The sequence below is a fragment of the Eretmochelys imbricata genome, chromosome 24 (assembly GCF_965152235.1).
Source record: "Eretmochelys imbricata isolate rEreImb1 chromosome 24, rEreImb1.hap1, whole genome shotgun sequence".
Lineage (NCBI taxonomy): Eukaryota > Metazoa > Chordata > Testudines > Cheloniidae > Eretmochelys > Eretmochelys imbricata.
The window spans coordinates 6,008,186-6,034,807 of record NC_135595.1 but is presented as its reverse complement, the minus strand read 5'-3'; the positions used below and the strand labels follow the sequence as shown (position 1 = coordinate 6,034,807).

Sequence of the window (26,622 nt, the reverse complement as noted above, 5' to 3'; positions counted from 1 at the left end):
CAAGGGCCAAATTTCCGAGGGGGTTAGGTGCCTAACTCACGTAGATACTGTTGAAAATCCTTCTCTGCACCGAGCTGCATCTTTAGGTGCCTAAATGGCTTTGAAAACTGGGCCCTAAGCCGGTGGGATTTATTACTTGTATTGTGGATGCGCCTGGGAACCCCAGTCATGGGCCAGGACCCTCTGGCGCTGGGCGCTGTATAAACAGAACAAAAGGACAATCCCTGCTGGGTCTGGAAGCCGTTGTTAGCTGCCAGCTGGCTTCTGTCACACGAGTGGGCAAGGTACCAGCTCTGATAGGCATGTGCCCCATGGCTGCCCATACCCTGGTTCTGTCAAAGTCAGGATGGCCCAGGAAAATCTGGGGCAGGGGGAACAATGCATGGGAAACACATCTCTCCATGGGCCCCAGAGGAAAAGGAGAGCTGGCTGGCTCTAGAGGACTAGGCCAGGGAACAACTCTGTGCCTTTAGTCACTGTCTTGTTAATTTCTTTTTATTTGCATTGTGGTGGCACCTCACAGCCACCCATGGTGCAAGGTGCTGTACAAACACAGACCAAAGAAACAGTTCCTGCCCCATTCTTCTCTCTGGAAGGGTCATCTTCAGAGTAACGCCCCTGGAGAAAGTGCCACAGATCAGTAAAACCCACTTCTCTGTGTCAGCCTACCAAACCCCAAGACTGACCAGCTGCCTGCCCCCCCGTCCCAGGAACCCACGGCCCACCCTGTAGAACAGCCCTGATGTTCTCTGCAGTGTAGAGCGTCTCAGGGTGCCAGAGGCAGAGCTGACGGGGTCCCCCTCTCTCATGACAGGTTACACAGTCTCCTCGGTCCGGCTCCGGAACGGGAAGCGTCTCTACGTGGCGGGGGCACCGCGTTTTAAGCACAAGGGGAAGGTTATCCTGTTCGAGATGAGCAACAGCGGGCGGGTGGTCATATCCCAGGCCCTCGCTGGGGAGCAGGTAGGGGCCGGGCAGCCAGCGTGGGGTTGGGCTAAGCCTGTCTCTCTAGTCTGTCTCCGCTCCTCCCGTGACTTGCCTGTGAATCCAGAGCCTGTGGCATCGGGGATGGGTTACGGGAGCAGGGCGGAAAGCGCGGGCTGTTCGAACCGGGCAGGAGACAGTTTCCCCAGCCCAGGAATATTTCTGAGAGGTCGACGTTTTTTTCCCATCTTGAACTGGGATGAACTCTTAAAAATAGCCACAAACCAGAAACCTGCCATTTTCCGCCTTCTGGGGCCATCCAAACATTGCCTTTCCATTTTGCCCTCTGCCCCAGCTTTTTTCCGCTCTAATCAGCTTAAACGTCAGACTGAAAAGCCACTTGGCACTGGAAAGCTGGAAAAGGCCAGAGAATGCTGACACCCCCCCTCCCCCCCACGCACACACGGTCTTCGAGTCAGATTTCCTTGAGCCCGACCCTGCTTTGGGACCAGGTTTGGGGTTCCGGGAAAAAAGCATTCGGTGAAAAATTCCCACCGTGCACAATTGCACGTGCGAGCGTATAAAAAAGGGGGTCGCCCTGCTCGTGGTGATGCATCACTCTGAATGATACACCCCCTTCTGCCCCCGTTAATGCCACATACACAGAGATGATTTCTCATGAGGATACATTTACGGCTGCTCTGGCTCGTCCTGGTAAAGTTACACACAGTGTCACCTAGTGGCTGAACATTATAATGCAGTTTTCCATTCCATTCCACCCCCCACCCCACCCCCCAACCATTATCTCCCAAAGAGGGGCAGATTAGTTTGGGGCTTTGTCTGCATGAGGAAGTGGAACTGGTTTAACTGATTTGTTTTAAACCGATGTCAGCTAAATCTGTGCGAACCCATTTTGACTCAGAATCAACTGAAATTAAACCAGTTTATGTCTGGCTTAAACACAGCGTCTAAACGGCTTCTGGCACCGGTTCCAGCTTCAGTTAATTCAGCACCAGTTGTTAAATTGAGGCCACATCTGGGTGTAGACAAGGCCTGAGCAGTGCAGAGAGCAAGGCTGGCATTGAGCATGCTGGGGAGGCAGGAAGATGAGGGTTTGCTGCCTCCTGACGCGCCCCCCCCCCCCCGCCCCAATCTATCCTCTTTGCAGATCGGCTCGTACTTCGGTAGCGAAGTGTGTCCTGTGGACGTGAATGGGGACGGAATCACGGACGTCCTGCTGGTTGCTGCCCCAATGTACTTGGGAGGTCAGAACAAAGAAACAGGCCGGGTCTATATCTACAAAGTCGGCCAGGTAAATTTCAGCGCCCACCCTACCTGTCTCCCTGGGCGGGTGGGGTACTTGTCCTGTTGGTTTGCCAGGGGGAAGGAACGGGAATGCAAGCATGCAGAGGGGAAAGAGAAGCAGACCCCCACCCTACACCCCGCAAACAAACATCTCTCTGCTGTCGTTCTGCTCCTGCCGTTTTAACCCCACACCCCGGGATGTCGACAGGGGGGATTGAACCTGGGGCCTCTCTGTTTTAAAGCACGGGTTTCTACATCCTGAGCTAAAGGACCAGCTCTGGTAGCAGGCTCCTGGGCCTCTAGATGTGGTTCTGCCGCCACCCGTGGGGCGGGGGAGGGCAGGACAGGACAGAGTAGGAGTGACTAACTCTGTAGTGGGCTGTTGTAATTGCTAGGGCTAGCCACAGGAGGGCGACATGCTCAAAGGCTCCCGGTAGACATGGCCGGGGGCCGGGCAGGTGCAGAGGGAGGCTGAATCTGGGCTTGGAGGGCGTAAAGCCCCTTTCGCTTCCTTCCCCGCACCCCAGCTGCTCCTGACGTTCAGCGGGACCCTGCATGCTGCCAAGAAGCCCCAGGACTCTCGCTTCGGATACTCCCTGGCAGCCGTGCCCGACCTCAACCACGACGGCTTTAACGACGTGGTGGCGGGAGCGCCCCTGGAGGATGACCACAGGGGAGCGGTGTACGTTTACCATGGCGCCCGGGGCACCATCCTGCCGCAGTACCAGCAGGTCAGTCACTTGGGCGAGAGGGTGGGTGCCTGGCCAGGGCTGCAGCTCTTTAGAAATAACCCAGCCCTGTTAAGGAGGATTTAGTTCCAGAGACTGGTATGATCCTAAAATCAAGCCTTCCATTACACTAGGACCTACTGTAAACAAGTGGGTTAAGTGCTGTTAATGGATGGATAATGTCATGCCAGGTTTACAGCTATCTCTAGCCCCTGAGGAGCTCAACGTGCTTCGCTAACGTTAATTAATTAAAGTCTTTTTGCCCCTTATCCTCAAGGGAGCTGGGTAATGATAACCGCTATTTTTCGGATAGGGAAACTGAGGCACCGGGAGGGGCCATGATGTGCCCCAAGTCATAGCCTAAGTCAGTGGCAGGGGTGGGAACAGAACGCAGAAGTTCTGACTCATGGTGCCCGCCCCCCTCTGCTTCCCTCCTGGTGCCGGGAACAGAATCCAAGAGTCCTGAGTCCTCCCCGTCCCACCGGCTCTAACCACTAGACCGTCCCTCCGCCCACCTGCCACAGGCACCTTTCCTCCACCACCAGCCCCGACAAATTCCCAGGAAACCATCGCGTGTTCAATATCTGGGCCTAGATGCTCAAGAGTATTTAGGCGCCTAACTCTTATTGATTTCCATAGGCGAGGATCTGGGCCCTTGCTGCAGGAGTCCCACATGGGGGGACAATGAGGGAGGAATTAGCGAGCCCCAATTTTGCAGGGTGGTGTTAGGAGTGAGGGCTGAATAAAGAGCCGTGGGGTTTTGTTTGTGGCTGGGCTGCCCCCTGGTGGCAGATGGCATCAAAATCCTCTCGACTCACTCGCTTGCCCTGTAGCTAGACCCCTTGGGGTGCCAAAGGATTTTCCTGCGCTCAGATTCAGCACAGAGGCGGGTTGGGGGGTTGCCCATCATGCAGCAGCTTGTCTGGTCCAGCGAGGGCAGTTTTTGGGTGTCCCAGGAGGTGACCATGTCCCCTTGCCCTGGGAAAGAGACAGGGCTCCAGGCTTAGAAACACCAACAGGGATTCTTACCTGCTGGCCAGGCAGAGACTCTGGGATCTCCCAGCTGGAGCTCCTGGGGGAGGAGGGTGGGTGGGCTTAAAGTTACCTTTGGGGTTCTCTGGGTGCTGGTCTAGTGCCTGGCACAAGTCAGAGCAGCCTGGATCTCCCTGAACGCCTTGCTGGCTCCCCAGGGGGCTGGTGCTAATGGGCCTTGGGCTGTTGTTATTACTACACCGGAGCGCCCAGAAGGTAGGGCCCCATTATGCTGGGTGCTGCATGGACACCTAGTTTGAGATGCTCTCTGTCCCAAAGAGCTTGCCAGACAAAGGATGGGTGGAGAAACTGAAGCACAGAACGGGACAGTAGCCTGCCCCAGATCACCCAGCAGGTTAGTGACAGAGCTGGGAATAAAATCCAGGCCCCCTGAGTCCCCGTCCGGTGCTCTAACCACTAGGCAATGCTGCCTCTTGAGAGAATGAGTTAAACTGGGGTGTTCCTGTGGTGCCCAGGCCGTTGTTCCACCTGTGACTAACTCCCCACTTACCCGCCAGCGGATCGAAGCCTTGTCCCTCCACCCGAGTCTGAGCTACTTCGGCCGCAGCGTGGACGGGCAGATGGACCTGGATGGGGACGAGCTGGTGGATTTGGCTGTTGGGGCCCAGGGAGCCGCCGTGGTGCTGCGGTGAGTCGCTCCCCTCCGTCACGGAGGGGCCGAGCGGGACAGGTGGCGAGTGTGTCGGACCAACCGATGGCCGTGGCACTTTCCAAAGGAGCTCAGGGTCGTTATCCCCATTGTACAGATGGGGAAACTGAGGCACGGAGGGGGGGAAGTCACTTGCCTGAGGTTGCCCAGCGGCTGGTCTGGTCAATAGAAGGCAGGTCTCCTGAGGCCCAGTCTAGTGCGCTAACCACTAAGCTACACTGCCTTAGCTAATGCAGGGCAGGAGGCGTGGAGGGAGGCCCCCAGTGCAGGGGTGAGTCTTGCGGGGCGGGGGCCAGTTCCACCCACCTTCAGGCCTCTTTAGGAGGGCTGAGTACCCTAGAGGACGCGGGCATGAAGAATCGAGTGTCCTGTTCTAGCTTCCCTGTGTGCTTGTTTCCCCTGCGGCTGGACAAACCGATGCAGAGGGAGGGCTGAGCTGGCCCCGGTGGGAGGCCGGGGCGCCCTAGGGACCCAGGGTCTTGAACATGTGGTCCCCGGGGGCCAGGTCGCGGAGGATCGTCCAGGTCAACGCCTCGCTGGCCGTCAACCCCACCTCCATCAACGTGCTCCAGAAGAACTGCCAGAGGCAGGGCAAGGACTCTGCGTGCGTCACGGCCACCGTCTGCTTCCGCGCCTCCTCCAGGTCCCCGGGCCGGGGGGACAGACATTTCGGTGAGTGCCGCGGGGCCCCGGCACCCGCCCCCGGCTTTGTACGCGGTGCCGTGGGCCCGCGGCGAGTGCCGGGACTCCGGAGTGACTCCGCCCCCTTGTCGGCACAGGGATCAAGTACAGCGCATCTCTGGATGACAGGAAGTTCGGCACCAGGGCCGTGTTTGACGACACCTCCCAGAAGCTGGTGCAGAAGCGGCTCCGAGCCAGCGTGGGGAAGGCAGCCTGCCAGCCGCTCCCCTTCCACGTGATCGTGAGTACAGGGGACGCTATGGGAGGGGTAGGAAGGGAGCGATGGAGCATCCTGCCTCCTGCTGTTCAGCATCAGTATTACAACGGCACCCCCTGCTGCACACAGACCGAGGCTGCGCTGCACTGCAAGCAGAGGGGTTATCTGCCAGCAAACACGGGCTAGCGGATCAAGTGGTACTCAGGGACCTGGCTGCAGCTTCATTGCTATTAATACCCGAGCCGGCTAAGGTACGGGTCCGTCTGCCCGTGCTGCAGTCATGCAGCGTAGACAGACCCATAGCGAGAGACGGTCCCTGCCCTTTGGGAGCCGGCAGTCGAAAGAGTGGGAGGGGAAACAGAGGCACAGAGCGGGGAAGCATCTTGCTCCAGGTCTCCTGGGCCCTAGCCCGGTGCTCTACCCACTAGATCACACTGCCTCCCTTAGGACTGCCTGATCCTTCTTGCTCTACACACTATTGCCCAATGGGGGGCGCTGTCCTTCCCTCCCGGGATCAGAGCATTTGTCCTCCTATTTGGGTTTCCTCCTGCAACTGATCCCATCTTTGAGCTACCTGGCCCGGGAGTTATTTATTGACTTGTTCTGGATTTAGACTTAAAATAATCATGAGGCCTGGCTTGGGCTCCAGGCCCGTTAGCATAACGAGTGATTCAGTAAATACAATTAAACATAAGCCTCAGCAGCCCAGAAATGGTCCGTGTCACAGGGGCTCAGCCAGCAACCAAGCCTCCTGATTCTGGGGTCCAGCCCGCTCCAGGACACTGCTCCAACAGTGGGCTTTTGCAGCATCATCAAATGTAGGTTATTTTGGACTACAGCAGGAGCAAGTTCCAGGCTCCCAGCGAATGCCCGGCTGGCAGCCCCCTCTTTTATAACAAGGGGGACCTTGCTTGGAGAGCCCTGCTGTTCCCAGCTGCGGGAGTATGGCCCAGGGAGAGAAGGGCCAGTCTCAGGCCACTTAGGGACCTGTAAGTCATGTCACCTCCAGTTACATGGATCCCACCATTGGCCTAGCCAAGCTAGCCTGCCTCCAGCTATGGCTAGTATTGGATGCTTTGGAGGAAGGTGACCCCCTCAATCCCATAATGCCCTGGGGGAAGTGTTTCCAGACCCTCTTGCTGAAGCATGGGGTCCAGCGGGTCTCAAGCAAAGCTGGCATCCTCCCCAGGGGACGGTGGGTGGCTAAGGAATCCCGTCTCAAAAGCTAGCCTAGGTTCCTTCCTCCCGGCAGGACACGACGGACTACCTGAGGCCGGTCAGCATGATGGTGAAGTTCGCCCTGAGCGATTCTGACCCAGGCCCCGTGCTGGATGAGAGATCGTCCACCACTGTTAAGAAGCTGGTGAGCCCTTGACCTGTCCCTTTGCTCTGGGTCATTAACAAGCCGCTGTGTTGCTGGGCGTCTGGGATCCCACCTCCTGGGATTGGGACCTGGGCAAGGCTTTGGTTACGGCCACTTTAAACCTTGCTTCCCCTTCCCTGCAGTCGGCACTTGCCTTGGAGGCTGGATAGCACCTTCTGTAGACAGCAGAAAGGGGCGGGGTCGCCTCCAAAACCACAGAGAGATGTGGAGGACGAAACTAACATCGGAAGGTGCCCTTGGGAAATGGATCCCAGTAGCCTGTGGGCTCTTCTAGACTTGTGCGTGTGGTTCTAGACTGGCTGGATGGGTGGTTCTAGATTCTCTCTTGGTGTGTGTGGGCACTCAGTTCTAGACTCTGGCAGTCTTGGTGTGGTTTGAAATCCAGTCATCTAGTCTCCTGTGAGCTGTAATACTTGGGTCTACATTCAGCGGCTGGGTTGAGTGTGCGGGTGCTGGGCGGGTCCGGCCTGTGACACAGAGGAGCTCAGACGAGATGGTCCCTTCTGGCCTTAAACTCTATGGCTCAGAGCGTTCCCCGTGCGTCTCCCAACTGCCCTGCTGCTAAAGGCTCTGAGGGAGGAAGAGGATGGGGCAGACTGAGTTAGGTGGGGCAAAAGGTGTTAGCTCGAATCCTCTTCATCTACTCCGGCCGCCGGCGCGAGCCGGCCGCCTTGCAGACAGCCTCCCCGCCCCACGCTGATGTCGGATAACAGCCCAGCGCCCAGTGGCCAACAGTGACCCCTCTCCGTTGCTTTCAGATCCCTTTCTTCAAGGACTGTGGAGAGGACAATGAGTGCGTCACGGACCTGGTGCTCCAGGCTAGCATGGATCTCGCCGGCTCCAGGTATGGCAACCCTGGGAACAGAGCGGCCTGGGGTCTATTCTCAGCTCTCCCACGGACTTACAGGGGCCCTTGGCCCAGGCACTGTCTGCACTGAGCCTGGCTTCGCCCGAGCCGCAGGAAGCTTTGTGAGCCCTAAAGGACGCATGGAGATGGATGCAGAAAATGGTGGCCCTTTGTCCTCCTCTAGAGGCCAGTCTGTGTATAGAGGTTATCAGTCCCAGCCAGAGGATGAGCTCTCCAGCTGAGATAGCAGGGGCTTTAGATCACGAGGTTGCGGGTTCAGGCCTCGCCCCAGGCATGTCTCACTGCCCCGGGAAGGACGGCGCAGCAGCTGCCTGGCCAAAGCTGCCCCCCGGTCTGACGCTGAATTGTCACCGCCTTTCCCGTTTCAGGCAGAAGCCGCACGTTATCCGCAAGGGGAAGAGGAAGGTTCTGGTGGACGTGGTCCTGGAGAACAAGAAGGAAAACGCCTACAACGCCAGCCTCAAGCTCGGGTTCTCCAAAAACCTCCACTTCTCCAGCCTCTCGCTCAAGGTGGGTCGCGTGCTGGGAGCAGGGGCTGGAGGCAGGGGATTGGCAGGGAAGGGATGGCACGTTGCGGAGGGCAGCGCACAGAAGTGAGGCTGGGCTGGGCTGGAGCACTGGTCCTCCCAGTCCCATACGCGCCTCCTGCCCGGGCGAGGTCGGGGGGACGGGCCCATCCGGCCCTGCTCGGTGATGGAGGGAGGGAGCAGAGATGGTGAAGGGGTCTTCTGTTCCCACAGGGGGAAACCCAGGTGAAGGTGGAATGCAGTGCCCCCTCCCCGCACACCCGCACCTGCAGCGTGAGCTACCCTGTCTTCAGGTCCCTGGCAAAGGTGAGTCCGGCCGAAGCCCTTATTGTCTTGGCGCTTAGTCAATTCGTACGGCTGGTTAAAGGGCCGAGAGCCTGGCTCGCGCCCACCCCCCAACTGCTTTCCTGACCCATAGCTTCCTTTCTGTTCCAGCCTTAGCCCCCTCCTGCACTTTCTGCCCATGCCCCTCAATCCCACCCACGGCCCCCTGCTCTTCCAGCCCTGGATTCCACCTCCCACCTCTGCCCCTCAATCCCACCCACGGCCTCCTGCTCTTCCAGCCCTGGGTTCCACCTCTGCCGATGCCCCTCAATCCCACCCAGGCCCCTCTCCCCTCGCTATCCCAGTCCTTACTCTTCTCCCCAGCAGGCTGGTGCAGGGGGGATTCGGTGGGCTGCTGGGAGGGTGGCGTGTGAAACTGTCCTCTGTGCCCCGCCTTGGTTTACGCAGGCGACAGGCTGGCTTATTAACCCATTGTGGCCCAAGGCGCTCCTGAGCCCGCCGGGCGTGGCAGTTGATCTGGCAGGCAGCCAGACGGGGGCAGGAAGGAAAGGGGCTGGAGCCAGTGGGACGCAGAGGCACATGCCTGGCAGGAGAAGCAGCTGGAACAAGGGAGGGCAGAGGAAATAATTCGACCTAACAACTAGCTCTGCCCCCTGCTACCATTGTCAGTGACACCATTGCAGCAAACTGGAGGCTTGGAGACTGGAGCGGCTGCTGAAAGCAGGACCTCCCCCTCCTGCCTGTCCCCTCCTGCACCCAGTGCTCTCGTCTCCATGTCCAGCCCAGTGCTGGGCATGGCCCATGCCAGGTTGCTGCCGAGGCCAGGCAAGGGGCTGGGCTGAAAGCTCTGCTTTTCCCCAGGTGGCGTTCCTGCTCGAGTTCGAGTTCAGTTGCTCCTTCCTGCTCGACCGAGCGCACCTGAAACTCACGGCCAGCAGGTAAGAGCAGCCGGCTGAACCGACCCTCCCCGGCCCGCTGGGCTAACAGGCTAGTGGGTGGGGATGTGTGTGTCGCACCTCCATGTGTCAGCTGATCGCCACCAAGGAGCGGACAAGGTGCCACTCTGGGACGCGGGACAGCTGGGTTCGATTCCCCGCTCAGCCACAGGCTCCTCGGGCAGGTCACTTTGGGCCCAGATCCACAGAGGCAGCGAAGGTCCTAACGCCCACGGATTTCACTGGCAACGCTGCAGTGGCTGTTCGGCGCCGAAAAGCTTGTGGGGAGCTGGGCCGTGGTGCCCCAGCTGCGCAGCGGGGATCCCAGCACGGCCCTGCCTCGCAGAGGGGCTTGGAGAGTAAAGATGGCGAGGGGCGGTGGTGAGGAGAACCGCCAATCCTCATCCGACCTGGGGGAGCTCAGCATCGCCCGTTAGCTGCTGCTGGAGGCCAGGTGCCGGCCCCAGCCTTGAGGAGAGAAATCTCGGCCCCCGGGACATCATGTTGGCTGGAGCCCACCCGCTCCCATGTCTTTCTTTACACAGATTGTTTTTTAGGGGCGGGGGCTCAGGACCCTGGTACAATTGTCCCCCTTTGTTCCTCCCACATCAGCCCTGGCTGGCCCTGATGGGCCAAGCATCTGATTCAGAAATGCAAAAAGGGGCATTTGCCTTAAATCTCTCACCTATTGAGTGGGAGAGATCTGACCAGGAACAGAGCCTTTCACCAAGGCTGGGCAGCTGCTAGGAACTGGGGTGGGGTACGTGAGCCAGTCACTGTAACAATCCGTTCTTCCTCCCAGCGACAGCATCGAAATGAACGAGACCCTACACGATAACACAGTGCAGCCCTTCACCTACGTCAGCTACGAGCCTGACCTCTTCCTCTCCAGGTGAGCCTGTCTGGGGGAAGCTGATCCAGGCAGAGAGGGGAGGGGTGGCGGTGGAGCGTTGTCATGGGATTAAAGCAGCCAGAACCCGACCTTGTCCACACGAGAAACTGGCACAGCTTTACAGAGGTGAAGTCAACCCGGTTTAGTTAAGCCCTGTGTCTGTAGAGGCTCTCAGCCTGGTTTAAGAGCGTGTGGTTGAGTTTAGACCTGTTCCGAATTAATCCTGATTTGAACCCCAGTGAGTGTTCCCACCCCAGCTGTTTGCACTGGTGGAACTAAACCGGTTTGAAGGTGCACTGTAAGTTAAGCTTGGGCACCCCTCTCATGCAGGCGGGGAGGGGACCCCCGATGCTGAGTCCAAGGTGATGGCGGGGGGGGGCAGCTAATAGATCATGTGCTACCTCCCCAGTCTGGCCCTGCTGCTGGTAGGCGTAGGTAAATCCATCCACCCACTGGGGCTCCCAGAATCCCAAGCAGTCTCCAAATGGCTTGGGCCAGGGCCAAGCCCCAGGGAAAAAGTGGCCAAGAGATTCCTGCAGACTTGGCTTCCTGGCCAATTAGATGCCTGAGCCCCAGCCCCAAACACACCTGTTTGCAACTGATCAACCCCAGCAGGAGGACACATTGTTGCTCCTTCCCATTCCCGGGGGATAAATCAGGGGTTCCCTGCCCCACAAACCAGGTTAGTAGGGACTCTTCTGACAGTGCTCCCCTGCCCCCAAATTAGTGCAGGGTCCCCCAGTCCCCAGCAGCCCCTGTGATATAGGGGCTAGAGGTGTCTGGAGACAGCAAGGTCCGGGCACTAGGGGACGATCTGCTCTGCACCACGTCACCCCCCAGTCATGCCGTGTCCCCGCAGCGAGGCCATCCTGAACCGCTACGAAGTGCATCCAGCGGGCACCTTCTCCAGCAGCGTCGGGCCGGAGTTCAAGACCACCATCAAGGTACCAGCAATTGGGGGGGAAGATACCGGGGCAGTGGGGGATGGCTCCAGCAGGTTCTGGGCTTGGTTGGGGGCGGGGGGCCCTACAACAGCTCTTGGGGCTGGGGTTAGATCATGTTGGATCCCCTTCCGGACATGCCCCTGGGAAAACCCCAGCTGGAAGAGGGGGGACCCCTTAGGAGTAAAGCATGGCCCCTTGGAGAGCTCTGGGGTCTTTGAACTCCAGGGGTCGCCCATTCGAAACACCTTGGGGTGGGATCCCCTTAATGAACCGAGCCCAGGGCTCCAATGGAGGGTTTGTCTAGCAAGATGCATAGAGCCTCGTAGCGTCGAGCTGTCACGGAGCAGATGCTAGGTGCTGTATAAATACATAAGCCAACTGGACCTGCCCCTCAAGAGCAAACAATCGAAGGTGATCTCCTCTGGGCCATTCCAGGATCTTTCTTGGACAGCTGGTGCATAGACCTCAAGCCGAGGCTGGGTGGCTGCTTAGGGTTGGCGCTACGAGGAGCTGGCCCCTGCCCTTTGAACAGCGTCGCTCCCATCTCCCTGCAGGTCCAGAACCTTGGCTGCTACGCAGTCAGGAACCTCTCCGTCAGCATGTACCTCCCTGCCATGGCCTTCCGGCGCAGCTACTTCCTCTCCATCACACGCATCATCGCCGACAATGTGAGTCCTTGGCCTGCGAGACAGAGGCAGGAGCAATCCTCTCCCCCCTGGGCCAGCCCTCAGCCCTTCCCCATGTACTAGCAGCTGCTAGACCCGCTCAGCTCCAGCTGGGAGCATGGGCTGAATGGGCTCATGGGTCAAGTTCTCTGCTGCTCTCCATCGTTAGAGAATAATTGAAAAGAGAGAAGGGGGCAGATCTGGTAGGATCCCCGGCCCTGCAAAGGGCTGTCTATCTGTCTGTTTAGTGCCAGCCCCCACAGTCCCCCTCTAGTCCATACTTGTACCAGGCCCTGTAGTGACCACACTGCCATGTGCTGTCTCGTTCAAGGTTACCTGTGTCGTGCAAAACCTGACGGAGGCAACGCTACGGAGCCAGGCTGGAGTGATTCCTATTCACCCTGAAGATCTCTTGCATGCAGACAGACTGGTGAGTGGCACGGCACCGTCAAGCAGCGCCAGCGGCCCTACTGCCATCACACAGGGACCTCAGATGAAGCAGGGATGGGCTTGATCCATGCTTGGAGGGGACACCTCCCCCAAATAAAGCTTGGGTGTGCCAAAACTGGGACAGTCCATTCAGAAGGGGGTGCTCTCCCTTGGAAGGGTGGAGGGAGGGGTGTCAGCAGAGCTGAAGCCGGTGGCTGTGGAATACCGGAGGTGCCGTCCAACTCAACCAAACCAAAGTGGCAGCTTGTGCTCATCTGAAGAGCTGGCGGACACCACTTCTGCCACCAACACCTTGGCAAAGAGCACCTGAGTATTGGTGTCCCTGCCTGAATTCCAGCTCAGGTAATTTCTTTGGGCCTCAAATTCCCCCTGCTGTTGCTATGCCCTGCCATGCCCCTCCCCCACAAAACGATAATGGTTAGGGGGTGACATTGTTCAAAAACATCTAAGTCTCATTTTCCAAAGGGGCTGATCTGCAACCAGTGTTGATACCAGTTTAACGGTCTGTTAGCGGCATAGAGCGTCTCCACCAGACGCCGCAGCGGACTTGGTACAGCTGGGCCAGGCAGCACTGTACCTATAGACGTGGCCATGGTGATTTAGCTATACCAGGCCAACCTCTAGAGTGGACATCGTGATGCCGGTAGAAAGGTGCCATATAGCTTATTCCCCTTCCCGCATGGGAACAGCTAGACCAGTAGAAAGCTCCCCTGGAGCCGTATAACGGCGTCTGCACTGCAGCGGCTAGCTAAAATGCTAGAGAAGTTCTTGGGTATTGAGGGCGCAGAGCCTCAGGGGTCTTGTGGCACCTCTGTGAGGCTCTAGGCCTTAGAAGCTTAAGCACCACTGCGGGCAAGTGGGAGTTAGGTGCCCCCCAGTGATCTCTTTGCCATTCAACCAGCTATGTCCTAGCACTGGCAGAGACATCTTCAGCCATCTCACTTGTACCTGTACCACCAGCCTCACCCCCCCGTCTGCCCTTGCCTAAGGGGATGGTGGGGTCGGCTGGCGCGAGTTTGGAGTCTGGCGCTCATGGCCCTGCCTCTGCTCCCCTCGCAGAACTGCAGCAACGCCTGGTGCCAGGTGGTCAGGTGTGAGCTGGAGCAGCTGGAGAAGAACACGGAGGTGTCCATCCACCTGCTGAGGGTGATCCACAACGACTTCTTCAGGAGGGTGAGTGCGCCCAGATATTGTGCCTGCGGAGGGGGGAAGCTACAACTGCCAGTGTCCCAACCCGCGTCTCTAACACACATGGCCGCATCGTACTGGCCTACCCCCCTGGGGCAAGCAAGAGTAGCCAGATCCATTACTGTAGTCATTTCTGAGAGCAGCCGTGTAGTCGAGTGGACGTGGGAGAGCCGGGTTCTGTTCCTGGCTCTGCCAATGATCTCTCCTCTCCCACCCTTTATCTAGACTGGATGCTCAGTGGGGACCCGGGACAGTTTCGCCCTATGTGGCTGCAGCACTCAGCACCCTGGAGTCTCAGTCGTGGCTGAGGCGTCTGCTGTACCAAGAGGCAGCGGAGCAGGGGCTGGAGGTGCTGCTGGTCGAAACGCTGTAATTTGTTCCCCCCGCACTGCAGTTTGCTTTTCTGCGCGGAGCTGTATCCATATGCCAGTTCCCTTTAAAAGACGTGCTCCAATTAATTCAGGGGAATCCTAAAGGAGCGCCGACTAGTCGACCACACTAGTCCCTCATTTTCGATGGCTTGTCTCCAGCACGGGGCTAGAGGAGCACCCGGGCCGCTGTAGCCCCGCAGGGTAGACGCACGCCACAGTGACAGAAGGGTTTTCCTATTGCTTGAGTAGCGCCCCCTCCCCAAGCGATGGCAGGCGCTAGGTCGATGGACGCATTCTTCCAGCGCCCCTAGCTGTGTCTACACCACGTAGTTGCAGCCCCCAGGTGTGGATTTGTCACAGCCCCGAGGGTCGTAGCCCTGTTGACCTAAGTTTCTATCATAAACCAGGCCAGGCTGACCCCTGGCCCTTGTGACTCTTCCCAACAGGCTAAATTCAAAACCGTGAAAGTCATCAGCACGTTTGCACTTGTCGCCAAGGAGAACAGCTTCCTCTTCCTTGAGGAGTCAGCGCACCGGCGAGAGGTAGCGGGTGGGGAGGGATGGGGTGGGCGTTGTAGCCCTCCCATTGGCCAGAGCAGGACACTTCCTAGGGAGCAATGGTTTTGGATTCTATTCCCTCCCTGCAGCCCACCTTGGTCTAGGTCCACACGTACCAAGGCCCAGATCCTCAGAGGGATGGGGGAGTTAGACACCTAAATACCTGGGACAAGCTGGGCCTTAAGCCTTATTTTCTTGTTCAGATACGGCCAAAGTCAAGGTGGCAAAAATAGGCTGCCCCTGCATGATTTCTGCCTGGGTTGGAACAGAGCAGTCGTGTGAGTGAAAGGTGAATTTGCCCGAGAGACAGATGCTGCGTTAGATGTTCTCACAAGCCAAGATTTGGTCAAGACCGTTGGTGGCAAAAGACGGCGGGCTGAGTCCTTGAGCCCCGCGATTAGTGGGAGGGAAATCACCCTGGCATCATCTCAACGTGTGGGTGGTGTTTCTGGTGTGCACGCTCATTACCTGTTGTAGTCAGTAGCTGGCAAGGAGGAGCGGGGGTGCAGAAGCCATGCGTTGCTTCTAACACTCATTCATAAGCTAGTCCATTGATAGGTCAGTTTGGGGAAGGAGAAAGGGTTAAATCCTAAGGGCAGGATTCTCATTTCTGCTAAGCCCCACTGCTCAAGGTAGACGAGCCTTATTCAGCACTGCCTGTGTAAATTCAGGCACTGCCCCTTTACAAATGCCTTGGCGGCAGGGGTGGGACACGCGTACTGAGAGTCAGGCACTAAGTGGCTTGCTGGAATGAGCCAGCCAATCTCTGGCTATGCTCTTCCTCACTTGTCCTGTGTAGTGGTGAACAGATACTGTGCTCCACCCCAGAAGTGGCACTAGGTGAACAGTCCTTACAAGGTGTGGTCTGTTTAGGGTCTTATACCACACCCCTCACCGTGGCAGCTAATCCTTCTTAATGTCTCCATACCCAGCTTGGGCAGGGAAGTTTTGGCTTTGCTTCTAACATCAACAGCTCTTTGCAGACAGTCCTGGAGATCATCCAGCCCAAGCGGATCCCCATCTCCTTATGGATCCTGATCGGCAGCAGCATCGGAGGGCTCCTGCTTCTGGCGCTGATAATATTCTGTCTGTGGAAGGTAGGCAGGCGGCAGTGTAGAAATGTGGCACAAACTTTGGTACACCAGGTGCTGTCCTGCTCACAAATGTCAGGGCTTCAAGGTTGGGGAGGATGGAAATGTTGCCCCAGAGACTGCGCCCTGAATGCCGAGGCTGCGTTACAGCGGAGGGTTTGATTTTCATTTCCACCACAGCTGCTTTTCAGGCCCCTTATGCTGGCAGAGCAAGGTAAAAAGAGGCCAGTGGGACTGTAACGGGGCCTTCGGGCTACAAATGCTCAGGTTTACACAGGGCCCCCAAAGAAAGTTAAACCACATTAATTAAACTAGTGATACCTCCTTAAATCCCTCTGAAGATGCTCTTATTCAGAATTACAGGGGCCTTAATTTGGTTTAGCTTAATTCACTTTGGAGTTAAATTTAAACTGCATTTCCAAAGTGAATTAAGCTAAACCAAATTAAGGCCCCTGTAATTCTGAATGAGCACATTCACCCAGGGATTTTATGGGGTTTCACTAGTCCACTTTAGAAATTCACAGCTGTAGTTATTTCATATTAATTTTTCTGAGTGGCCATGTGTGGCTGAGTCCTCAGGGACGCGAAGGCCCAGGATCAAGCTGGGGAAAGGTCAGGCAGTAGAGCCCATTTAAATGACAGATCCAGCAAAGGGAAGGCTGGGAGTTTGACCCCCACACTGCCTGCAGCTAGGCCACAAAAATGTAGTGAACCTGCAGGTGCTGTGGAGGATTCTGGGATACCTTCCCACAGTGCACCATGCCTTTAGCAACAGCATACTGCTAAGTGGACAACTGTTGTGACATGTTGCACCCGAGAGTGCTGAAGGAATTGGCAGCTGTGATTGCAGAGCCATTGGCCATTATCTTTGAAAACTCGTGGCGAACCGGGGAAGTCCCGGATGACTGGAAAAAGGCTAATGTAGTGCCAATCTTTAAAAAAGGGAAGAAGGAGGATCCTGGGAACTACAGGCCAGTCAGCCTCACCTCAGTCCCTGGAAAAATCATGGAGCAGGTCCTCAAAGAATCAATCCTGATGCACTTGCATGAGAGGAAAGTGATCAGGAACAGCCAGCATGGATTCACCAAGGGAAGGTCATGCCTGACTAATCTAATTGCCTTTTATGATGAGATTACTGGTTTTGTGGATGAAGGGAAAACAGTGGATGTATTGTTTCTTGACTTTAGCAAAGCTTTTGACACGGTCTCCCACAGTATTCTTGTCAGCAAGTTAAGGAAGTATGGGCTGGATGAATGCACTATAAGGTGGGTAGAAAGCTGGCTAGATTGTCGGGCTCAACGGGTAGTGATCAATGGCTCCATGTCTAGTTGGCAGCCGGTATCAAGTGGAGTGCCCCAAGGGTCGGTCCTGGGCCCGGTTTTGTTCAATGTCTTCATAAATGATCTGGAGGATGGTGTGGATTGCACTCTCAGCAAATTTGCGGATGATACTAAACTGGGAGGAGTGGTAGATACGCTGGAGGGGAGGGATAGGATACAGAGGGACCTAGACAAATTGGAGGATTGGGCCAAAAGAAATCTGATGAGGTTCAATAAGGATAAGTGCAGGGTCCTGCACTTAGGACGGAAGAATCCAATGCACCGCTACAGACTAGGGACCGAATGGCTAGGCAACAGTTCTGCGGAAAAGGACCTAGGGGTGACAGTGGATGAGAAGCTGGATATGAGTCAGCAGTGTGTCCTTGTTGCCAAGAAGGCCAATGGCATTTTGGGATGTATAAGTAGGGGCATAGCGAGCAGATCGAGGGACGTGATCGTTCCCCTCTATTCGACATTGGTGAGGCCTCATCTGGAGTACTGTGTCCAGTTTTGGGCCCCACACTACAAGAAGGATGTGGATAAATTGGAGAGAGTCCAGCGAAGGGCAACAAAAATGATTAGGGGTCTAGAACACATGACTTAGGAGGAGAGGCTGAGGGAGCTGGGATTGTTTAGCCTGCAGAAGAGAAGAATGAGGGGGGATTTGATAGCTGCTTTCAACTACCTGAAAGGGGGTTCCAAAGAGGATGGCTCTAGACTGTTCTCAATGGTAGCAGATGACAGAACAAGGAGTAATGGTCTCAAGTTGCAGTGGGGGAGGTTTAGATTGGATATTAGGAAAAACTTTTTCACTAAGAGGGTGGTGAAACACTGGAATGCGTTACCTAGGGAGGTGGTAGAATCTCCTTCCTTAAAGGTTTTTAAGGTCAGGCTTGACAAAGCCCTGGCTGGGATGATTTAACTGGGAATTGGTCCTGCTTCGAGCAGGGGGTTGGACTAGATGACCTCTAGGGGTCCCTTCCAATCCTGATATTCTATGATTCTATGCCCCATATTTATCAGCATCTTCGGGCTGCCTCTTGCTGTTTATCTGCTGCAGGGACCACCCCTCCTTTCCTTTGGCTGCAGACTACAGGTCTTGGTTTCCTTGAGGGAGACTGGCAGGCTGGATGGGGTTAAACTCCCTTGCCAGGGAGCAGTGGGGGGTTATTTGACCCAGCCCCACCACTGGTCTATTGCAGATCCACAAGGCTTAATCACTACCTCCCTGGGAAACTTCACACTGATCTGTGAACTTCCTCTGTTCTCTCTCAACAGCTTGGATTCTTTACTCACAAGAAGATCCAGGAAGAGGAGAAGGAGGAGCAGTGACATTGCAGGGGGTTGCCCTGCTCGGTTCCTTGCTACAACAAACTCACCGTCTCTCAAGCCCCACCACACTCTAGCCAATCCCCCCTGCCTCAGAGGAAGAGCAGCAGGGGCTGTGCTGAGGGGCAGAAGAGACCCGTACTCGGTTAGCCCATGAACATTTCCTTTGGCATGCCTGTGGCTCCGAGGACCTTACCACCTGTCTGTCTCTCACTGGTGCCACATGGGTTCCAGCAGTAGAACTAGCAGAAGATGGACCCCCTCCTGCTTGGGTTCACAACTCAAAAGATGGTGTGCTAGGGTTGGGGGGAGGGGAGGGGGAGTATGCTAATCCTGTAACCCGGCTACTGCTCCTAAATTAAGTTGCATGAAGAATGCAGCTAGGTTCCCAAGTATTTTGAGCCCAAATGGACTATGGGGAACCTTACCAGCTACCAAAAACCATATCTACCAGCCAGCGTGGATCTCCCAAGCAGCCCAGGCCAGGTGAAATCAGAAAGACAATGGCGCTGTCGGATGCCGTCTTGAAGAAACTCTTTCCGCCTCTCCAGCTGCAGTGTTCCCACTGCACTTTGAGCAATGTAGTCGTTGCAACTCGTAGCCAGCTGGGGCTTGTCAATAAAGTTTGCAGCGTGGTTTGCTAAGTCCTGTAAAGAGTTAAAATAAACCTCACCCCACTTGGTCCTATGGCAGATGCTGTTTTAAGAGGGTGCAAGTCTGGTCACTCAGCCATGTCTGCTCCCTCCTCCTTGGGGCTTCCCTTCACTTAGGGTGGAACAGCAGGAATGCCCTGAGCCCCCATTGCAAGAGTGGGGCCAACTCGAAATGGAGCCAGGCTTAGCGGGAGTAGAGTAAGAAGCCAGTACTACAGAGGCTGCAGGGCTGGGAATTAGAGGAACCATCTGCGTGAGCAGGACAGCTAGAACTAGGGAAGGGATGCCCCTGACCGCTCAGGGAGTGCCTCGTGCTCCACTGCTCTTTCCCCTTTCAGGAATGACTAATAGGAGCCACAGAGCACTCAGATGCAGATCCAGGTGATGCAACAACGGCCTGGGCATAAAGGTAAGGGGCGGGGGGGACGGGATGACACAGCATGTGATTAGAGAGAGTCTGGGGCTAGAAAATCCTCTGGCTGGAGCAGGCCGGGTAAGAAAGCATCACACCCCCAGCTACTGCTCTGTAGCTTTACTGCCTCGGCCCTGTCCTTGGTAGAGCAGGATGTGAATCATTCCCCTGGAGCAAGCCTGAAGGCCAGAAGATTGAGTTGCTTTACACCTGATGCATTTATCTCCAAAGGCAGAGGCCACAAAAGCCAAAAGGATCAGGGTTAAAAAGCCACCTGTTATCTCTGCTCAACCCCCTTAAAACCTGAAGGATGGAAAGTTCCTAGGACAGCCCCTGGACTGCAGTCTGCTCCAGCATGAAATACACACCGATTTTTTCTTGACTCTAACCTGGACAAATAGAAGGTCCCCATGGCAAAGTGTAACCAGCTCCTCCTCTAAGCAGGTATTCAACCTCCACAGTCCATGCCCAGCCAAAAAGAGACGGTTTTAGAGTGGGATGAATGTGGCGGACACGGATACAGACAGTAGACGGTCTCCTAGAAAGCAGTTCAAAGAGATGCTCTTATCATTTGGTGCTAAAAATCAGAACTGGAAGGGACCTTGAGGGGTCATCTGGTCCAGTCCCCTGCCCTTATGGCAGGGTTAAGTATTATCTAGACCATCCCTGACAGCTGTTTGTCCAACCTGCTCTTAAAAATCTCCAAGGATGGAGATTCCACAACCTCCCTAGGCAATTTATTCCAGTGCTTCACCACATTGACTGGAAGTTTTTCCTCATGTCCAACCTAAACCTCCCTTGCTGCAATTTAAGCCCATTGGTTCTTGTCCTGTCCTCAGAAAAATTGTTCTTCTTAACCTCTCCCTCCTTGTAACAATTCTTTATGTACTTCAAAGTTTGTTATGTCCCCTCTCAGTCTTCTCTTTTCCAAACTAAACAAACCCAATTTTTTCAATCTTCTCTCATAGGTCATGTTTTCTTTAATCATTTTCGTTGCTCTTCTCTGGACTTTCTCCAATTTGTCCACATCCTTCCTGAAATGTGATGCCCAGAACTGGACACAGTACTCCAGTTGAGGTCTAATCAGTGCAGAAGAGAGCGGAAGAATTACGTCTCGTGTCTTGCTTACAATACTCCTGCTAATACTGCCCAGAAGGATGTTTGCTTTTTTTGCAACAGTGTTACCCTGTTGACTCATATTTAGCTTGTGATCCACTGTCATCCCCAGATCCCTTCCCGCAGTACTCCTTCCTAGGCAATCGTTTCCCATTTTGCATGAGTATCATCACTGGGGAGGGATAAGAACAGGTGAGACAAATCCCTGTGTGGGATAGTCTAGGTATGCTTGGCCCTGCCTAAGTGCAGGGGGCAGGACTAGATGACCTCTTGAGGTCCCTTCCAGCCCGACATTTCTATGAAAGCTGAAGAGCTGCCTGCGTCAGATGCTGGAGACTGAAACTGACCAGTAGCCAAATGGGGAAAGAGGCAAAATCATAAAGCAGCACCAATGTAAAGCGAAGGGGACTGTGTTTGGGTTTAATAAGCAGAGCTTTGCCACGAAGTAGTGTTTAGTGGAGTCACTTTCTAGCCTGAGGAGGTCAGATGCTGTCTGCATAAGGGGAATGACTAAGAAAATCTCCAAGGCCTTCTACACATAGGAACATCCAGGCTTCAGCAATCTGTATAAAGCCCATGACCCTGTCCCCCGAAGGGGGACTAAATCATGCAGGTGTTCGCACTAACTGAACCCAAAGCAACCCCCCTGCATGTCCTGGTCTCCATTTCAGGGCAGCTGAATCCAGGCAAGTCCTGACTGTAGATTAAAGCCTTAATGGGGTTAGGTCCTGCAGCTGCTGGGACATGATTTATAACAAAGGAACGAGCTGCAAGTTGGCAGATAGAAATGAGAGAGGACGACTGTCGCTAGAAAGGGAGTTAAGCAGTTACCCAAGTAGAATGGCAACAACAGGAAGGCAGTGGGATCTTTCTGATGGGTAGTTAACCTTCTCCCACCTTTATAGGAATTGGACAATAGAGGTTACCAAAATAACCTTGCTCCTGACCTAAAGCTTCTGGAAAAGAGCACTTGTATCTCAGACGTTCATTTTTACTAATTCACAACCCACGCACTCCAAAACGGAGCTTTCACACTAATCCATCCACTCAAAGCTTTCAAAGCCGACCCAACACTCCAACCACAGCGCCTATGGCTAAGTATCCATTCTGTTTCAAATCTCTATTATGTTGTACTTTGCTAACAGGCATATGAAGTATTCATACTAATTATAGAATCAACCATTAATACTTGACACAAACTGCTTTACAAACAATGGCAACTACATCTGTCCAAAGGAGGAAAGGGAACATTTGGTGAAGTCACAGCCTTGATTTATTTCTGATTGCTTATTTGTGGCACACAGCAGTGTTGTGCTGGGTGCTGTACAAACACAGGACACACAGAAGAGCCAATTCACAAATTTCGCTTGCCCTAGGACTCCCACTCACACATGTGCATTAAAGAGGTTCCGTTGTTTAACAACCACTTCTCGTTTCCCCCTCCCTCTGTTTGTGCCTTTGCCAACTCAAAGCAAAATCTGATCCCTTCCGTCTGCACTGAATACAAAACCAAGCAAATCCGTGTCTCTGCTGCTGGAGCAAATAAAACATATTCATGAAAAGAGGATGTATTATTGTGGCTTCCCTTTGAAAAGCAGGCCATGCAAACAAGCTCCAAAGAGAGTCTCTCTAAACGTGGGCTAAAATCCACCACTAACCTCCAGGCTGCAATCTCCTGCCTGTGTAGCGAGCAAATCAGTCTTTCCAGCTTCTGCAAAATCAAACAGTGCCCACTTCTTGCCACTTATATGATGCTGGCTGCCAAGAGGCTCCTTTGAATGTAGCTTTTGTTTTGGCTTGTGCAATTCTTCCAGCAGGTTTAAGATGACAATCATTAGCAGCAGCTTGGGGAAAGAGAGAGAGGGGACTGGATCCCAACTCTCAACAGGCAGGCAGCATAGCATAGTGGACAGCCCACTGGGCTAGGACTCAGGAGACCTGGATTCTATTCTGTACTCTGCCACTATCCTGGTGGGTGACCTTGGGCAAGTCACTTTACGCCTCCGTGCCTAGTTTCTCTGTAAAAGAGGGATGACACTGGACCTCCTTTGTACAGCGCTTTGAGATTTCCGAATGAATAGAGGTTTTACAATTAAAGCAACATCATCAGCTTGGAAATAATCAGTTAAATAAAAGGCATTAGAGTAGTTTCAGGTCCCATAACCAGCTCTGCATCCCCCTGCCAATTTTGTGGTCTCAAAGCCACAGGTTCCAAACCTGCAATGGCAGATCCCTGCATCTGGGTGGAGCCCCACTGCAGGACTGGAACATTAATTTTCCTATTTTAAAAAATGTTTTATGCAGCTAAAGTGCAGGCAAAGAGACCCACCCACACCAGAGGAAACAGACTACCCAAGGAGAAGAGAGAAACTGACAACATTTTGGGCTGTCAACCGCACAGAGTAATTCAACGTTTAACTATTGACTCTAATACTAGTGCGTTACTAACGGAATTAATTCCACTTTAAGGCCCCTTGACATGCCAGAGTGGTATAAAAGGGCCTCAGGTGCAAATGAGAAGCTGACCCAGAGGCTTTTCGTCTGCAGTCTGTTCATAGTCCTCTTCAGAGGTTCCTGCAATCAGCAACAAGTGATTTTCAAAATAGAAAATATGCCTTAATACTTTCCTCTTGCGGATACACTTCTTATCCATACATGTCAAAGCACTTTACAAAGGAGGTCGGCATCATTACCTCCAATTTTACAGCTGGTGAGATGGGCACAGAATAGGGAAGTGACTTGCCCAAAATCATATAAGTCAGTGGCACAACTAAGACTAGACCCCAGGACTTCCGTCTCCCTGAAATAGCCACAGGAGTCAAATTCAGCACGACCGTCTACGTCAATAAAAATGGGCCCATGTTTGCAAATGCACAAGCTACAACTTCCCTACTAAAGGCAAACTGGTGGGATAATATTCTCCCCTTTTATTCTCTGGAGGGCCAACACCACCAGCAGAACCCTCTTAACGTAGTGCTGCCAACGCCCATGGATTCAACCGCAATTCTCGTGATTTTCATGTTTTGTTTCTTAAAGCTCCAACTCCTGGAGTCATGTGATGGCATGAGAATCTCAGCTGTCCTTAAAAAAAAAAAGTGCAGAGGAAAGCTTAAGAATGGAAACCCTGAAGGTTCCCAAATCACAAAGAACCCAACACTTTTCGGCAGTTGGTTTCCATGGATTTTTAAGCCAGTCTTGTGATTTTTTGACTGGGCATCCCACAAAAAGCAGCCATGGTAACACAAAGTCTAGACAAGGTGATCACTTAAGATGGCTGTTTATTACAAATGCACAGACAACAACAGAACTAGGCCAAGTTGGCTCCAAAGTGCATTCTGACGCTGCCTCCCACTCTGGTTTCCCACCCCCCTTTGTCATTCCCATGTTTTAATATGGAAAGTCAGTAAGAATGAACAAGCTCTTCTGCAGAGTGTAAACATGGTTACACAACTAACTGATCTCAATGATTACACATTTAAATCATTAAATAAAGACAAGGCAAAACCCCTAATTGATAGCATTTCTCAAGATTCTTTCCCTATCCCTTTGGGTACCATATAAACCAAAAGTTACCAGATCAGGGTTTCCTATTTCATAGAAGCTTCTGAAGTTGGCTACACCAGGCTTTGCCATCAATTTATACTGTGGTTTCAGGTGAAACAAGCGGGGAACATAATCCAAAGCAGCAGTCTGATGGCTCCTTAGTTCTAAATTGACAGCTGAAGTCAACAAAATTCAAACATGAAATAAGATGCACATTGTTAAGAGTGAGAGTAATTGACTACTGGAACAGTTTCTCAAGCGACATGGTGGATTCTCCATCACTTGGAGTCAGCCTGAAATATCCAGTATTGATACACAGATGCTCTAGTTCAACTACAAGTTATTGGGCTCAGTGCAGGAAACAGAGTGAAATTCTACAGTCTGTGTTATAGAATCATAGAAATGTCAGGCTAGAAGGGACCTCGAGAGGCCATCAAGTCCAGCCCCCTGCACAGAGGCAGTAGCAGGTAAACCTAGACCATCCCTGACAGGACTTTGTCCAACCTGTTCTTAAAAACCGCCCATGACGGGGACTCCAGTTCTCTTGGAAGCCTTAACTACACTTAAGAGTTAGAAAGTTTTCCTTAATATCTAACCTAAATCTCCCTTGCTGCAAATTAAGCCCATTACTTCTTGTTCTACCTTCAACGGAGATGGAGAACAGATTCCCCGTTCTCTTCATGACAGCCCCTAACATATTTGAAGACTTATCAGATCCCACTGCAGTTTTCTTTTCTCAAGACTAAACATGCTCAGATTTTTTTAGTCTTTCCTCCTAGGCTGGCTTTTCTAAATCGTTTATCATTTTTGATATTGAGGTCAGGCTAGATCATTGATACTCAGACCTCATTGGTCCAGGAGCCAAATTAGCAATCAACAGTACCCAACAGAGCTGCAGCAGTGTGAATTCAATGGTTCATTTGTGTATGTTTTACTATTTTTATGTATTATTCTCAAAGCAAAATGATTGACCAAGTATTATTTTATCAACTACAACTGGTTAACAACATAGGAAAAGCCTCCTGATTGGTTCATCACTTAGATTTAATTATTAACTAGCCACCCAGTGTCTTAATATCACATGCTGCAAAGAGGCTCCCAAGCCTCAGTCTGAGCATCGCTGGTTCTAGATTATTATACTGGTCCCTTCTAGTCTTAAATTAACAGCCAATATTTTCTCAAGTGAGTAGCGATTTGGGGCACTTCTATTTCTGGGTTCTCAATTTGAGGTGCCTGAGAGGAGCCCGGATTTTCAGGGAGATGGGGAAGGGAGGGTTCTGCACTTTCTGAAAATTAGGACTCTTTTTAAGGTGTCTAAGGTGAGGCTTCCCAAAAATGGAGGCACCCCACATTACCAGTCACGTTTGATTTCTGTATTACAACTGTGCTGCAACATTTAATGAAGATTGTGTTTCTTTTGCAGTGGGATTTAGATCTTGGGCCTGGACCACACTTAAAACTTCTGTCAACTGACCTAGGTTTTACGTGTAGATGCAGGCAGGCGGATGGACGAATATTTCCATCGACCACTGCTACGCTGACGGAAAAACCCCTGCTGTGGCTTGAGGTTGTGTCTATACTATGGAGGCTATAGCAGCATAGCTGTGACGGTGCTGCAGCCCCCTAGTGCGGACATGACCTTGGTCATAAAAATGTATTCACAATATAGCCCGCTTCCCCACCAGGAGTCATTAATTACAGACCAAACATAGGCTCATTCTCCGCCCCTACCTCCAATAACTTTACCCTCTGAGTTAGCTGTAGGATGGATCATCCTTCCATTATCCCATCCCTTCCAACAGACATACACCACGCAGTCCACGTGCCCCCTTTCACCAAATTTCCTTTGCATTCAGTGTGTTAGAACCACCATTATCTAAACAGCTTGTGAATAAGCTCAGTCTGGCTTTCTCCTTTCCCTTTTAAATTATTCAACGTCAATGCTTCAAGCAAACAAACGTCTGTCTCTTTCTTGAACAGCTGCTTCTGGAGGCCTGTGAAATTCATCAATGAGCAGAGGGAGGAATGGAGAAATAAATGGTCAGGATTACCCAAAAGATTCACACTAATAATACTGTTATAGAACTAGGTGAACCAGAGAGCCATTCTGCTTTCCGTTCCAGCAGTGCAAAGCTGTAATCATTCAATCGAAGTCAGCGGAGTTAGCCCCTCTTTACACAACCCTGTATCTAAGGATACAATTTGGCCTTTCATTGCCACAAGACAGACCAATTCTACTGAGCTCACTCTAACACAACACAGATAATTTAAACCCTTCAGCCTTTTGTGTCACCTATGTGAGGATGCTGGCACGCTGCAGCACTTTAAAAAAAAAAAAAAATCACTAAAGACATGGGAGTGGGTGGAACAATCCAAGCAGATTTCTGTACACAAAGAAGAGTTGACAGGTAGATCTGCAGTCAAGGTGAAATGGGAAGCAAAACATTTTGAAGTGCCTGGGTGTCTTTGTCAAACACTCAGAAGCAGAGATGCAACTATCCCCCTTTCAACAAATACTACCAGTCAAAACCAACAG

At 53.1% G+C, this 26,622-nt stretch overlaps 1 protein-coding gene across 1 annotated transcript in view; it reads left to right on the top strand.

The window, feature by feature from the left end:
• ITGA10 (integrin subunit alpha 10) overlaps positions 1 to 18,365 on the top strand; it is a 40,384-nt gene extending 22,019 nt beyond the window's left edge. Inside the window, exons 13-31 of the mRNA XM_077841605.1 lie at positions 815 to 963; positions 2,093 to 2,236; positions 2,757 to 2,960; positions 4,508 to 4,638; positions 5,165 to 5,331; positions 5,439 to 5,581; positions 6,810 to 6,920; positions 7,700 to 7,785; positions 8,178 to 8,319; positions 8,550 to 8,642; positions 9,483 to 9,559; positions 10,359 to 10,448; positions 11,308 to 11,392; positions 11,947 to 12,060; positions 12,389 to 12,487; positions 13,567 to 13,680; positions 14,513 to 14,608; positions 15,607 to 15,720; positions 18,312 to 18,365. Of these exons, the coding sequence (XP_077697731.1) occupies positions 815 to 963; positions 2,093 to 2,236; positions 2,757 to 2,960; positions 4,508 to 4,638; positions 5,165 to 5,331; positions 5,439 to 5,581; positions 6,810 to 6,920; positions 7,700 to 7,785; positions 8,178 to 8,319; positions 8,550 to 8,642; positions 9,483 to 9,559; positions 10,359 to 10,448; positions 11,308 to 11,392; positions 11,947 to 12,060; positions 12,389 to 12,487; positions 13,567 to 13,680; positions 14,513 to 14,608; positions 15,607 to 15,720; positions 18,312 to 18,365 (2,213 nt within the window). The remainder of the gene's footprint in view (positions 1 to 814; positions 964 to 2,092; positions 2,237 to 2,756; positions 2,961 to 4,507; positions 4,639 to 5,164; positions 5,332 to 5,438; positions 5,582 to 6,809; positions 6,921 to 7,699; positions 7,786 to 8,177; positions 8,320 to 8,549; positions 8,643 to 9,482; positions 9,560 to 10,358; positions 10,449 to 11,307; positions 11,393 to 11,946; positions 12,061 to 12,388; positions 12,488 to 13,566; positions 13,681 to 14,512; positions 14,609 to 15,606; positions 15,721 to 18,311) is intronic.
• The last annotated feature ends 8,257 nt before the right edge of the window (positions 18,366 to 26,622 follow it).